The sequence below is a fragment of the Rhinopithecus bieti genome, unplaced genomic scaffold (genome assembly GCF_001698545.2).
Source record: "Rhinopithecus bieti isolate Rb0 unplaced genomic scaffold, ASM169854v2 scaffold_12640, whole genome shotgun sequence".
Lineage (NCBI taxonomy): Eukaryota > Metazoa > Chordata > Mammalia > Primates > Cercopithecidae > Rhinopithecus > Rhinopithecus bieti.
The window spans coordinates 1,493,004-1,508,338 of record NW_016807406.1 but is presented as its reverse complement, the minus strand read 5'-3'; the positions used below and the strand labels follow the sequence as shown (position 1 = coordinate 1,508,338).

General features: G+C 35.0%; 1 protein-coding gene across 1 annotated transcript in view; it reads left to right on the top strand.

Annotated features, from left to right (window-relative positions):
• Positions 1 to 15,335, top strand: part of LOC108535572 (neurexin-1) — a 597,125-nt gene that overhangs the window by 495,563 nt on the left and 86,227 nt on the right. The window contains exon 9 of the mRNA XM_017881650.1: positions 8,970 to 9,408. Within this exon, the coding sequence (XP_017737139.1) occupies positions 8,970 to 9,408 (439 nt within the window). The remainder of the gene's footprint in view (positions 1 to 8,969; positions 9,409 to 15,335) is intronic.

Genomic DNA, 15,335 nt, shown 5'->3' with positions numbered 1-15,335 from the left:
ACATACATATATATATATATATATATATATATATATATACACTAAATGGTATATACTTATACTAATGTCTGCCTCCTTAGAAAAATGTGAAATTCAGTGGTGGATGAAATTCACTGAACTTATGAGGCTGGAGACACAAAAGAAGATGCATTGTTTAATCTAGACACATCATTTAGTGTCACTGTTTTGTTATTATCCGTTCAAAGATATTTTCTTGGTACATGGGAAGATACGTTCCCCTAATAAAATACTAATAATAGTAGCTACTTTTCCCCCATTGGAACTAGCAGGAGGTTGAAAAGTTTTTGGATAAAGCAGACATGCTGGCTTTCTTAGCAGTATCTGCTGGCCTTGGAGTAGAAGCTCTTAATCCCGAGTTATGGTGGGTTAACTTTCTGCAAGATCATGAAAGACTGATGCCAAAAGTATCTTCATCACTTTCTTTTAAAATAGCAGTGAACATTGCAAGTTTATTGATTCTAGTTAACTTCTTCAGTGTCTTTCTAAATGCTATCATTGGAGGAAATTACTGCAACTTTTACCCCCCTCAGAAATTTTATTTCTGTATTTGAACATCAACTTATTATGAAGATAACAGAGTTTTAAAGTTGGAGTCACCTTTAAATAAGCTCCAGTTCCTTTTCTGTCATGTTGCTAAAAAGAGGACTGCTCTTCATTTGTAATTGCGTAAGAGCATCTCATAACCCTGGATCTATGGCAGAGTTTGTTCATTGTTCTTTTTTCTTTTTTAACACAAAGTTGAAAGAACACTGAACACTGAAGTCCCCAATACATTATTTTGATTAGAGATTGATGCCAACTTGGTCAGCCACCTGTCCTTTCTAAGCCTCAGTTTCCTCATCTGAAAATAAGACAATTGATCAAGTTTGCGGTTTGTATTTAAAAAAGATCTTCAGCTCAAACTTCACATTACTGACATTTGTGGTTCATTTTTCCATTTATTTCCAAAAGGCATTACTGAATCACTAATGTGAGAAAAATAGACATAACTATTTAGAGAAACTCAGGTTATTCTGCTACATACTCATGTGCACTGAAAGCTTCATAAATAGAGCTGCTAACCCAAGGACAACTCAGTCTTTCAACTCCCATGAGTAACTTTTGCCTATTGCACCCAATGTTGTCTCAGTAACTAAGCAGTTCACTGAATGCTGGAATGAAGGAAGGACAAAGCAGGAGGGGTTTTCTTTTCCTTTTTCTTCCCCTAATTAATGGGATATATTTGGTTGTATTTAACTGAGACTAAGCGAAAATATTTTTCTCTTTGTTGCATAAACAAAATATTGTTTTTTCCTTCTCCAATTTTAACTTTTTTTTTTTTTTGTTTTAAATGAAATGTCATATGCCTTTGTGGATAAATTATACTACTGTAGTTTGATTTGCATTTTATAACAGGTTTTGGTATTTGGGTTTGGAGAAGGGAACATACTTCACTGAAAATATTCTGTACATGATCTTTGAATCAGATTAGATCAGGGGAAAAAAAGATCAATTTGCTGCCTTCCCAAAACACTCTTATTTTTCAAAATTATTTATGTATGTCTATTTAAAAAAATTAAATTTCCTTAATGCTAAGAATTGTTTTTAAGGATGCATTACTTTGTGAGGCTGAGACAAGTGGATCACTTGAGGTCAGGAGTTCAAGACCAGCCTGGCCAACATGGTGAAACCCCATCTCCACTAAAAATACAAAATTAACCGGGCATGGTAGCACGTACTTGTATTTCCAGCTACTCGGGAGGCTGAGGCAGGAGGATCGCTTGTAGCTAGGTGGCAGAGGTTGCATGATTGCACCACTGTACTCCAGCCTGGGTGACAGAGTGAGACGCCTTCTCAATAAATAAATAAACAAACAAACAAACATGCATTGGACTACTTTGTACAGGGTTTGTTCATTTTCTACACTGTCTTGCCTATCCACTAGCCCTCCTGCAGCCACTCCACAGTTGTATGTACTCTACGGGATGCCCACCTGTCTCCCGTGGACATATCATGCTACACATGAAAATTTCTATGGAGTGAAATTCCCAGATAAGCTAAAATCCTATTAGTCTCTTGGTCAGTTAATTTCTACATTGTTTGACATATTTGCTAGAATCATGTCCTGCCCTAGACCTTCAGTGTAAGAAAGTGAATACCATAAGAAACTTGATTTTGGGTGGAAGATAAAGCAATAATGGGTGCAAGGATTTTAAAAAGTGACCACCTTGCCTCTATTATGCTTTTAAGATTGTCTCCTCGTGGTGTGAGGAACACGAAGGGAAATACCTAATTTTCTACTTTTATTTGATCATAAAAGAATAATTTTTGGAGGGTATAACTTTTTTTGTGGAGTGTGCCAACTTTATAAGTGCTAAAATTTGCTTTTGGGCCAAAACATTTTGGATACAAAATGAATAGGAACATCTTTGTGCTTAAACCAAATTTCTAATTTTTTGAAATTATCAAATATTGTCAATGTATTTATATTTTGTTACGTCTATTTTGTTATGTTTATTAAACTAGTTTATTTTCATTGTAACATGTTCTATGGAACTAGGCATATGCACAGGGAAGTGAGTAAAATTGCATTTGATTAAGTATCCTACCATAGTATGTGTCTAAAAATGCATATCTGATTGAATTGAAAGTGTCAGAATTGAAACATAATTTCAAAATGAATAAGTTAATGTTGGGGATGAAAGTTGTAATATGCTGCGCTTCCTTTTCTGAGCTCTTTTTTACCCAGATCATGGCAAAGCAAATGCGGTTTACCTGCTACTTACTGGATGGCGCTTGTACTTTTCACATGCTGCCTAGTTCCTGGTTGTATTTTGACACAGTGCACTAATATAAAGAGATGGTGCCTAGAAAGATCACAGCTAGGTGAAAATAATAATTAAATTCGGGTACTTGAAATAAATATTTTCACTTGATCTTTTTGTTTGTTTGTTTGTGTGTGTGTGTGTGTGTGTGTGTGTGTTTTTTTTTTTTTTTTTTTTTTTTTTTGAGACATAGTCTCGCTCTGGCTCCCAGGCTGGAGTGCAGTGGCGAAATCTCGGCTCACTGCAAGCTCTGCCTCCCGGGTTCACGCCATTCTCCTGCCTCAGCCTCCCGAGTAGCTGGGACTACAGACGCCCACACCATGCCCAACTAATTTATTGTATTTTGAGTAGAGACAGGGTTTCGCTGTGTTAGCCAGGATGGTCTCTATCTCCCGACCTAGTGATCCGCCCGCCTCGGCCTCCCAAAGTACTGGGATTACAGGCGTGAGCCACCGCGCCAGGCCTTCACTTGATCTTGATAGAGTAAAAGCATTAACTGCATTTTAAACAAATAAGGAAAATAAGCATCAAAGCAACAGCCCCTTAAATAATTCTTAAACCGCACAGACTTTTAAGATACACTTTTTACATTCTAAATTACATACCTGTTAAAAAACTGCAATATCATCTTGGAAACAGAAATAGGCCCTCTGCTATCACTGGACTTGAAGGGACATTTTAATCAGTAGATGAACAATGAATTCCTCTACTTGTGACATTTGATTCACTTAGATATATTTTAATGAGAAAAAATGAAGGAAAAATACTGGTTTTTAGAATGCACATGTAACTCATTGAAAGGTTATCGTTTTGCCTGGTGACAAACAAGTATTTGATTGTGAATCTACTTAGCAGCTGCTGTCAAAAATAAAGATGAATTACCTGCTGAAACAAAGATAAAGTTTGAGGTTAACGTCATTAGATATTCAAACAGGATTAGACATGATCATGAAGAAAGACATGCGATGGCTCTGTGCCTCCAGGTATTTATTGATAAAATAGAATAATGTTACTTATTTTCTAGGTAACATTATGGTAATAGGTAATAATGATACCTATTTTCTAGGATGCATATGAGAATTAAACCCATTAATATATATAAAACTCTTGTAACAGGACCTGCCAGAAAGTGAACTGGTAAATCTTAACTGATTGTTGTGACGGCTTTGGTGATAGTGGTAGCTGATGTTGTTAGATACCACAAACCCTTTCATGGCTGAAAATACAACTCCTAGGTTAGCTAGCCTACTATGTATATTTTCTAGTTAAGGAACTTTACAGAGAAAGCCTGTTGTGTACATCCAACTGCATTGTAAAAATCAGCAGGAAAAAGGAAGTCCCAATCTGCTGAGTACCTTTGATCCTGCTGATTTCAGCACTATTTAATTCCCTTAAATATGGGACCAATTAACTACTGTCTACCTTCTTAGCTGTTGCCTTTGTTATGACAATTAAATTTTGTAGCTCCATCAATTCAATGTAAGAATAAGAAATGTTATTTATAATATTAATAAAAACAGTGAATATTTACTTGAGCACTTACTCCATGCTAGGACCCATTATTAGCGCTTTAACTAAAATATAATTTATTATTTACAGTAACCCTAATGTGGTTGATATCATTGTCCTTTACAAATAAAACACTGAGACTTGGCAAGGTTGAGGAACTTGCACAAGGTTATAGGTTTGCAAATGGGTGAGCTGGAATTCTCTCTGAAATCTCACTTGAGAATCAAATTCTTAGGCCTCACTCCTTATTATCTGCAAGTATGAAAGAGAAAAGCAAGATAGATTAAAATATGAGCCATTCATATTCTCTCAGGGAGGGTCATAACAAAGTCTAAATATCTAAATAACACTAACTTTGGTGCTTATTTCACCATCCTGCATATTACCATGGTTAAGGAATGAAAAGTCTTCACCATGCATGTTAATGAAGTTAAGACCGTCATTGTAATTTCCAAGCTGAAGCATATATTTATATAAAAAAAGTCATTATCTGAGTGGCAAATATTTTCACACTGAATTTCACATATTCCCACTCTGTTGAAAGAGCCTATCTATCAGATACCAGTGCTTCAGCACCATCTGTACAAAACTTAGATAGATAACAATCCTTGAGGCATGTCTGTATACCTGAAGATGCAGTGAACATTCTCTTTACTAATGGATTCATGTTTCAGTATATCTGGAAGTAGAGAACAATATCCTAGCATCAAAAATCGCAACTGGAGAAAGCCAGAAAGGGGGCAGGAACCATAGAGCATCTTTTATATCTGTCCCAAATCACACAAATTAAGGGTAAAAAAGCTCAAGAATTTATAGATATGGCATGCCTTTCCTTTATAGATGTCAGTTTCCAAAATTAAGAAACTGAGACAGAGAGAGGTTAGGGACTTGGCTTAGTAATAGCTTTGAGATTGAACCAAGTTAATATGCAGACGATTAAGCTCCTATTCTTTAAGTTATTTTTTTTTCTTTGCATTGCTGTCATGTTTTCAGGATTATCTTTAAGATCAAAGATAATACTCAGTGATTGTCTTCCTTAAAGGTGAGCTCTAGGAATGTGAAGACACAAACATATTACTCCTTATTCTTGCATATTAACATGGAAGGGAAACTTTAAAAATTCTAACAGATGTTTGAGGAAATGGAAAGTAAGCCCATGCAGCAGGGAAGTAAAATTCAACATTTTGAATCACTCCTCAAAAAAAAAAAAAAAAATCAGTGTCCCCAAAGAAAACTTGGTTGCATTAAACAGATCCAAATGAGTGTGCACAAATATCAATTGTTATGATGATACAATATATAGAAATGTGTTCAAAAGTGAAACATGTAAATTGCAACTTTTGACATAAGAATAAAAGATGTATGAATAATTCTAAGGTGTTCTCATGATCGAGTGCCACATTATTTCAGAAGGAAGCAAAAATAGCTTACACATGAATTTTTAGAAGAGTTAGAATACTTACTAGCTACTCATTATTCTAATTGAACTAGATTCAGTTCATTTTAAGAGTAGGTCTAACTTTAGAAAAGTAGGGTAATTATAAAATCTGGGTCAGATGAAATAGTATAAATCTGAGAGCCATAGGCCTACCAATGCAAAATTGCTTTTCTGTTTTCTGGAGCAGCCTTTCAAAGAGTACAAAATGGGAAGAAAAAAAAAAAAATACACACTGTGCTTCTCCTCAAGATAGTTCTTGTAGGAAAGAGATAGTTATTGTATCTGGAGATAGTTCTTTTCTACAAGAACTATCTTGAGGAGAAGCATAGTGTATATTTTTGTGTATAAACATCTGGAGAGTTTTAACTCAGGCATTCTTCATTCTAAGAGGAATTTATACCCCACAAAATGTGTTTGATGATGAAATTTCCCAATGCATGGGCCAACTTGTCAATTATGAACTGGATATGTACATAAATTTATGCTTTTTCCTCGAGAAATAGGGCAAAATAGTAACTCGTTTATGAGATTGGTCCGCAATATCATATTCTGCTGTATTTTAATTGTAGGTCTAAATATTATTATTTACAAAAGTCTATAATCTAGGAACTAGGTTTGAAAAGGTGAAGGAAGAATTTTATTCAACTATAAACAAATATTTATTGAGCATCTTCTCTGTGACAGCTACTAATCTTGGTGCTGCGCTGTGGTGAGCAAGGTTCTTGCCAGTATAAAGCATATAAAGCGTTGATGCTGGTGGAGATACTTTTTTTATGAGAGATGCATGGCTAACCTTAAGAAATTTTACCAGGGAATTATCCCTACTTTTTTTTTTACATCTTCCTGAACCTTTTCATCACCAAGACACCTGATTCAGTTATAAAATTAAGTCTCATTGAAATCCTTGCTCAGACTTAGACTGTCCCTCATTCTTCAACTTTATGGTGGCTGATGTCAGATTCAAGAGACAATATACCAGGTATAAAACCCACTTGTTCATGTCAGAAACACTCAATTCTATTACAGTGGTTCTATTATAGGTATGAGTGTTAGCATTGATCAACAGAAGCATCATTTGGGTCTGAAAATACTTATTCTTGATCAATATCTATGTCAAAAGAATGCCCACATACTAGAATATAAATCAATAGGAAAAAGGAAAAATAATATAGGTTTGAGTCGCATGAAAGTGACAGTGAGAAGCGATAAAACTTGGAAAATCATCCTTGAAAAGCATTTTCCCTGCCTCTAAAGATCGCCAAAGAAAGGCAATCCTAAATAAATGTGTCCAAGATTTAATAGATCTTTCACTTTTCAAAAAAAGTATTATTGAGAATTAATGAAATTCCTTTTGTTATTGCTCAAGTTCATTCTCTCTTCTTTTGTTGTCAATAGATGCTTATTAAACCATTGTACATATTTGTTCAAAGAATAAGGGATATCATGTTCTTTATTATAATCCTTCTTCAAGATAAAGGTAAACTGAAATACCAGGCCCAGCATTGGAAAGATGTGACTTATTTAGTTGGCACAAATAATGTATGAAAACCCATTATATGTGTGGGCTTAATTTCTAAACGTTTTCTTATCATGGATAAATTTAGAACTAAAATTTATGTCTATTAGATGATGATAGAAAGCATTGATTTTTTATATCATGTATTTGTGTAGTTAATATTTATTGAAATCTTACAGTTGTACTTGGCATTGGAATGAATGCCGTTTATGTAGACTTTCCCACTTCTAATGTATTTTGCTTATTTAATTATTATATTAATAATAATTATGTGAAATAATTATTTTCCTTTAAGGAGTGAAACAGGCTTACAGAGATTTCCCCAGTTCAGTAAATCTGGAGCCCAGAATTTGAACTTCAGGGAAGTCCAATACCAGAGCATAAACTCTTAATTACCTCCTGAAAAATAAAGTATCCCATTACAAATCCTATCAGGAATACTCATCAGTCAAAATACTTTTTTTTTTTGGTTCAGTTGGCCATGGGTTTGGAAACTACTGTGTTAAGTTGGTTGACTTCATAGCACTAATCAGATATAGGCCTGTACTTTATTTTTCCTGTTATATTATTATATAAAAATACCCAGCCATTCCTAAAAATGAAAAACAGAAACACGCATGTGTGTGTATACATAATACATTATATATATATATGTAACACGTTTTACAATGTGAATGAATATGATTCCTAGCACCTTGGGAGCTTTGAAATCTGTAGAGTCCTTCTTAAAAGAACCTAGATAGTTATGTGGACCTAGATAACTAATTCACACCTTAAGACTCATTATGGTCTATGTATTTTAGAAATATGATTATCCACTGTAGAACCTTTTGTAGAAGAAAAGGTGGTCCTTCTCTCTTTATCTTTATGTCAAACAATACCTTTGGAAATTTTATTAACGTGATGGGATAGCAAAAGTATGGGAAAATATCATTAACCTGTCAGTTATCAGTGTGTTAATTGGAATCCAAAAAGCCTTAGGACCATCACAAGCCACTCAGAAGTGCCCAGCACTCTTCACTGAAGTGCCTTGGAAAATGAGAGTGCAAGACACACTTGCTCAGCATTTGTGTAAATTAAAAGTGAAATGGATCACCAGTAACATAGGTTGAATAGATTGAGGGGAAGCACCATATTCTACATGTGCAGTGTCATGTTACCTTAACAGTAACAGTGTTCAAAAGGTAATTGATGCAGGTCTGGGACCTTCTGTTTTATATATATATATAAATAATATATATATAATGGTATCCAATTTCAAATGCTTTAATGATGGGAAAACTGAATAACATCAATGCTTACATTTAATTTTAAATACATCATAGAGAACTATGAAACAAATAGCTTTTATAAGTTCAAGTCTTAGCATGTTAATGTAGACATGAAATTAAAGATATATGCAGATTTTTTAATTATTTGAGTTAAATACAAGCAGTTTGTGTATATATGCACATTCATGTGTGTGTCTGCACACACATTATTTGAATTAAATTGTTATGGTTATTGTTCTATGAATTGACACTTGAATTTTATTTGCCTGAAAAGTGTTGCCTTTATACAACAAAATTGACTAAATGCTGTGTGCCTTTTTATGCTGTCCTTGCAAGTTACGTGAGCTGATGACAAGTTTCAGATATTAAAATATGGACGCTAGTTTCTCACTGCTTTCCTCTGCCCACAGGTTGTATATAAAAATAATGATGTGAGGCTGGAATTATCTCGACTTGCCAAGCAAGGAGATCCTAAGATGAAGATCCATGGAGTGGTGGCATTTAAATGTGAGAATGTTGCAACTTTAGACCCAATCACCTTTGAAACCCCAGAGTCTTTCATCTCTTTGCCTAAATGGAATGCAAAGAAAACAGGCTCCATATCATTTGATTTCCGTACAACAGAGCCAAATGGCCTCATCTTATTTAGCCATGGCAAGCCAAGACATCAAAAAGATGCCAAGCACCCACAGATGATAAAGGTGGACTTCTTTGCTATTGAGATGCTAGATGGTCACCTCTACCTCCTCCTGGACATGGGGTCAGGTACTATAAAAATAAAAGCCCTTTTGAAGAAAGTGAATGATGGAGAATGGTATCATGTGGACTTCCAAAGAGATGGACGGTCAGGTAATCTTATCATTTTTCTATGCTGTTTATCTGCCGGAGCACCCCACCCACCCGTGCCATTCCTAAAAGTGAAAACCAAGACATATTAAAGATTTCCGACATTTGTTTCTTTAGAGTAAAAGACATCGCCTGATATTGCTTCTGTTTCACACCATATAAAAATCAGAAAGAGCTAATTCATCATCATAGTGGGGCATCAAAGCCCAAATGCTCAAATGGCTCCTAGAATAGCTTCTTAAATGAACTTTTATTAGATAATCAAGTGCCAAATCTTGCAGAAAATTTTGTCTTGAATTTAGCAAGTGAAAAAATTCAAAGTTTTTGTATTCTCAGTTTTCTCTTATGTTACTGGATGTTTGCAAGTACCCAAAGTGGCAAATATAAAATATGAAAAAAAATTAGAATGATCCAGACACAAAATCCTTAGTTTGGTACAGAATACTTTAGGATGAGTCTATGGTATTAAAAACACTTTAATCAATAGAGTAGCATTTCAAGGACAGTGGCAAAGCTCTGCTGCCCTTCCAAACTGCTTCCCTTTCTGATGAAAGGTATTTGGAATTCCACCAGCAAACATTCTGCTTCCTGTCGCTGCACTTTATTTCTCTCAGGGAGGAGGGGTAAAGGTGGCAGATAAAGTTTCCCCGAATACATCACACTTACAGTGAAATTTGGTAGTGTTTTAGGGGGCTTAGTATGTTGAATAATATGAGCTTTGAGGGGAAAGAATCATTCAGGCAGCAGAAATGATATTTGTGGGAATCCTGGGAAAGAGAGGGAAGGAGGGAGGAAGAGAGAGAGAAGAGAGGGCGAAAGAGGCAGACAGAGAGGGAGAGATGGGAGAGAGAGAGAAATCTGTTTTAAGTATACAACTACATTTCTTTAATTCTCTTCACCCCGGTCTCCCATGCTTTGATTGTCCTATTCATCCATAAATCAAATGATCTTATAATAGAAGATAACTAAATTTAGACCTATCTACTCTCCTTCTTTACTTCACCCACCCCCAGCCAACTCTAAAATAAGCTGAATGCTTCTTTTAGACCCAGTAATCTGTGATAACCACCGTCTTTCAGAAGGGCCCTGTTGAAGACATGGGGCTGAACTCTCTTCTTGCTCATACCCTCCTGGCATGGGCTCCCTTGGTGCTTGTTTACTCCCAGTTTCTCTGCAACTGAACTATTTTCTACTTCCCTCTTATCCCTGCTTTTTTGTTCTGCTGTTTATAGATCAAGAAGACTGTGCTTGCCTGTTTGGAAATATGTTTTTACGTAACAAAATAAAGAAATAGAATATATGGAAATTGAGAAGGAGTTGGGAGTGAGTGTGGAGAGAAGGAAGGTCAGAACCCATTGCTCTGATTCCCAGATATATAGGAGACTGTGTTTCTGATTCATTCCTCTCTGGAAACTTTGTCTCCCTAAATATTCTAACTTTCCTAAAGAAGTCTACAAGGAATTGAATTACCATTTTCTTCTTCTTCTTCTTCCTCCTCCTCCTCCTCCTCCTTTGCCTCCTCCTTTGCTTCCTCCTCTTCTCTTTCTCCTTCTCCTTCTCCTCCTCCCCCTCCTCCTCCCCCCCTTCTTCTTCTCCTTCTTTCTGATTTAAGCTGACAAGAGTTCATTGATGGGAATGCAAAAATATAATAATAATGATAAGTGTTCCACTCTGACTCCCTCCAGCCTATCTCTGCCAGAGATAGCAGTTAATTTGGTACATATGAACTTTCAAGCAGAAGAATTTTAAAGTAGTGGGGGCACGGGCTAATCTAGTGCTTTGAAATACTAGCTTGTGGATGCTATAATTTGACTTAAGATAGATCTAGAATAAAATTTTGAAAGTGACTTTCAAGAAGAGGTATTTTAAGTCAGATTTTATAATACCTTAAAACAAAACATTCCAAGAGTAGTGGTTCACACCTGTAATCCCCACACTTAGGATCGCTTGAATCCACGAGTTCCAGGCTGCAGTGAGCCATGATCATACCGTTGCACTCCAGCCTGGGCAACAGATCAAGACCTTGTCTAAAAACAGCAAAACAAGACAAAAGAACCCATATCAGATTAAAAGGGTATCTTCTGAAAGTTCAGAGGAGAAAAAAAACACCAAACATCAAATCAGTTGCTTTTCATTCACTTAGAAATGAGGTATTTTCTAACTATATGAATATAATACATGATCAATTCAAAATACTAGTAAATACAAAATAATGTAAAAGAAAAAGGAAAGTATTCATTATTCATTTGAAAACAATGATTTATATTTTTGGATATTTCTTTCCAGTCTTTCTTCTATGTAGATTGTATGTGTGTCTATATATGTATGCATATGTTTCTCTCTACATGTATATGTGCATATATATGTGTATATATATGCATATATGCATACACACCACACATGCGCATATACACATACTCACAGAAAACAGTTATTTTGAATATTTTATGAGATTTTTATTATAATGAGAAAGTATTGATGCAATCTAATTAATTATCAAAAAATACTGTAATCTTCAAGCAGAATAAAATCTACTTTTTCTATCTAAGCTCTTTAATTCATCCAAATTCCCAAGAATTTATTAATTACTCTATTTGTACCCTCATTGGAGAAGGTCAAAAGTAGATCATATCTACTTTAATTTACAAAGCTCAATTCTGTATGGGAAGAATAGAAACACGTTCTAAGGAAGTGTTATTTGCATCTAAGAAAGAAAATAAATAAAGCATGAGATTTTTCTTGGAATCCAATGAAAAGATCAAATTACTATGCTTGGTGCTGTTTGTGATGGTTAAGTACTTGTTGATGTGATTAAAATTTCAGATTGAGTGAATATGAAACAAGGCAATATAAAAACTAAAGCTCATTTCACTAAGGCCAAGTTCTGTGCCTTGTAATTAATTGAAAAAAAAAAAAAGAAAAAAAAAAGCTCATAGTATGCTTGAGCCTAGCTTCAAGGAGTTTAATGTAATTGTTAATAGCCTGCCAAGCTGTGTAATATTTTATATATATAATATTTAATTAATGTTCCATATTTGCACACTGCATTGGTTTGGTATGGAGTAGCCCTTTAAAGCAATTGAATGAATTGACGGCTATACTCGCTTTTATTGTTACTTAAAGGACGTATGTTCTGATTGGCTGCGGAACGACACTAAGCATTCCATAGTCCTTAAACTTACGAAACATGGAAAATTCATGATGATAATTTATTGTTACCCAGTCTTTAGTCAGTTAAAATTCAGGGGCTATATGAAAATTATTTTTTCATATAATGGAGAAAGGGTACTGCTACTGACAAGAGGCTAAACACGGTTCCTGTTGCTGACATACAGATGATGAGGCATATCTGTTGATTTGCCTGATATATGTCCTGTAGCTCAATATTTTAAAAGCCGTTACTATCCTGTATTAAAGTAAAGGGAACCCAGGCCTAAGAGCAGTTCTTTCTGCTGTTGGACCATTGTGGCCGATAGCTAAAGTAGAGATAGAAACTGTATCATGCAGGGACCATGTATGTCACTTAATTTGCCGGCCGAATTATAAGTAGGGGTTATTTGGATAGCAACAGGGTTAAAATCTCAGATATTTGGTGGACACAAAGTGAGTATAATTTTATATTACCAGTTTATCAAGGTTCATAAGTTCCATTCCCAGGATAGAGGAAAATATGCTATGTTTTTTTTTTTTTGATCCACAGTTTCTAAGTACGATTTGCTGGGTATAGCAGTTGGTTTCGCGGCTACTATATTTGGTATAAGAAAAACTGATAAGAATAAAAACATCGATAAGTAGTACGCAGTGCGCAAACAACTCCTAATGTTGCTAAAAAAAAATGGCAGCATCATTTTTTTACATTTGGAGAATAATGGCACTCTTTTAATTGTAAATGCAACTTTTTTAAGTTAAAGAATTTGTTTAAATTACATTACTTTCTGAAAACAGTTTATATGATATAGGATAAAAGGTGGTATTTTCTTACGAATACAACACCATCCTCCAAGCCCAGATGTTTGAAATAACCCACTGAGAAAGTTAAATAATTATTAGAGAATGTGTAAACAAAATGACAAGTTTTATGAGAACAGGACTTCTATCCCTTCTTGGTCATGAGGTCCCTATGTCATTTTGCAGACATATAGGTAGCACGAAAATCCATCAAGAAAGAAGGTGGTAACTCCTTTCTGAGGACTGGGATATGCAGCCACAGTAAGTGTGCTTTTGACAAGAACATAGGATGTCCATCTTTCTGGTGGCCTTCCCTTTGGTTCTTTGGTCTTTAGTTCACTGAAAAGAGTATATGAACCCCTTATTCAATGAGAAATAATGCCTTTATGTGTAATTTTCTAGAACTTTCTCATTTTTGGCAAAACTGATTTTAACGGGTTATTTCTAACGTATGTTCCTTCTTCCAATCCGAGACATGGGGAAAAATCACTCTAATTTCCAAAGTTTGATTAATTCTGCTTGGCTATAGCTATTCTTTATGTGCAATGCAGCTTTCTTCCACTGCTTGCTCGCTAGAGGATCAGCGACGTGGAAAGTCAAGTGGGCTGAGCCATAAATGGCACTTCCAGATCCTGCACTAAGCTAGCAAAGAAGGAACCGTACCAAGTGCAGGCATGATTTAGTGAATCAGAATGGATGACTTAAATGCTGCAAAATGTAGATATCCTCTGTGGATAACTTAGCTACTAACAGGGCAAAATGCCTAAGTCACTGGAGTTAATAAATATGATTGAAGAGGCCCATTACTTTGCAATTTTTGCAGGACTTACAGTTGAACTTTTTTTTTTTTTGGTTTTGTTGTTTTAAACCAGTCTCCCTCTTTCCAGACTTCCCCTTTGCCTATTTTCTGGTCCCACCCTCAACACAAAACAGCTGCCCAGGTATTTAGCTAAAGTGTGAATGGAGCTACAATTAGGATGAGGTTAATGATTGTTTTCTTGGGCACAAATATTGTTTAAATTTGTGTTAAGCTCTTTGGCTCAGTCAAGGGTACCCTCTCAAGTATTTTTATAGCAAACTGCCAGTCTTATTTTATTTTATTTTTTTGTAAATCATCATTATACATTGAAATTAAAGAGAAAACTCATTATTCTTGTCAAAGTTGGCTTGTGTACAGCAGGGTACAGCAGATTGTATCAGCGGTTATTCAAGGGTAAGCCTACATTTAACAGCTAAGAAGCCATTGAGATTTGAATTGAAGTCATAGAGTTCCCGTTTAAGAACTAGAAATTACAGTGGGAAAGGCACAAGGCTCTCCCCAGAGCACATAATTAGAGGTTTATAGTAATCACTGTTTGATGTGAACAGCACTTTCTAGCTATCTATTACGAGCACTGATTTCTGTGTATACCATTCATGAATCACCACACTTAAACATTTCTACTTGAACAACTATTAGACAATTTCTCCGCTTAGGTCTTGTTTGAACTTGCCCTCTGACTGTTAACGTTCCTCCCATGCCTCTGCCTGGTAGCCTATTACATACATTGAAGTAATTTTAAGTGCATTTATCATACTTTGTTTCATATCCATACCCATAAACCACTATTCATCAAAGGAAAGGCCAAAATACCTTACCAATAATTTACCACTTCTTTGACCATATGACCAGATGGGTCATTTTTGCTTAAAATTGTAATGTTAAGTTGTATTAAAATGTTTATATTTATTTATTCTGAAGAAGTTTATAGAAGAAAAGTCATTTATTGTTTCTCCACACTCAAAATATTTTTTATATTTGTACATTTTCCTTCAGTTTTTGTTAACATGTATATATATATATATATTTTATATAATTGCAGTTAGAATATAAACATAAATTTTCAGGCTATCTGTTTAATATGATACTATGTACTCTTTTGCTCAAGATTATCTAAGCAACAAAATTTGTTTTCTGGGAATTATGGAATCATAAGCAAAGA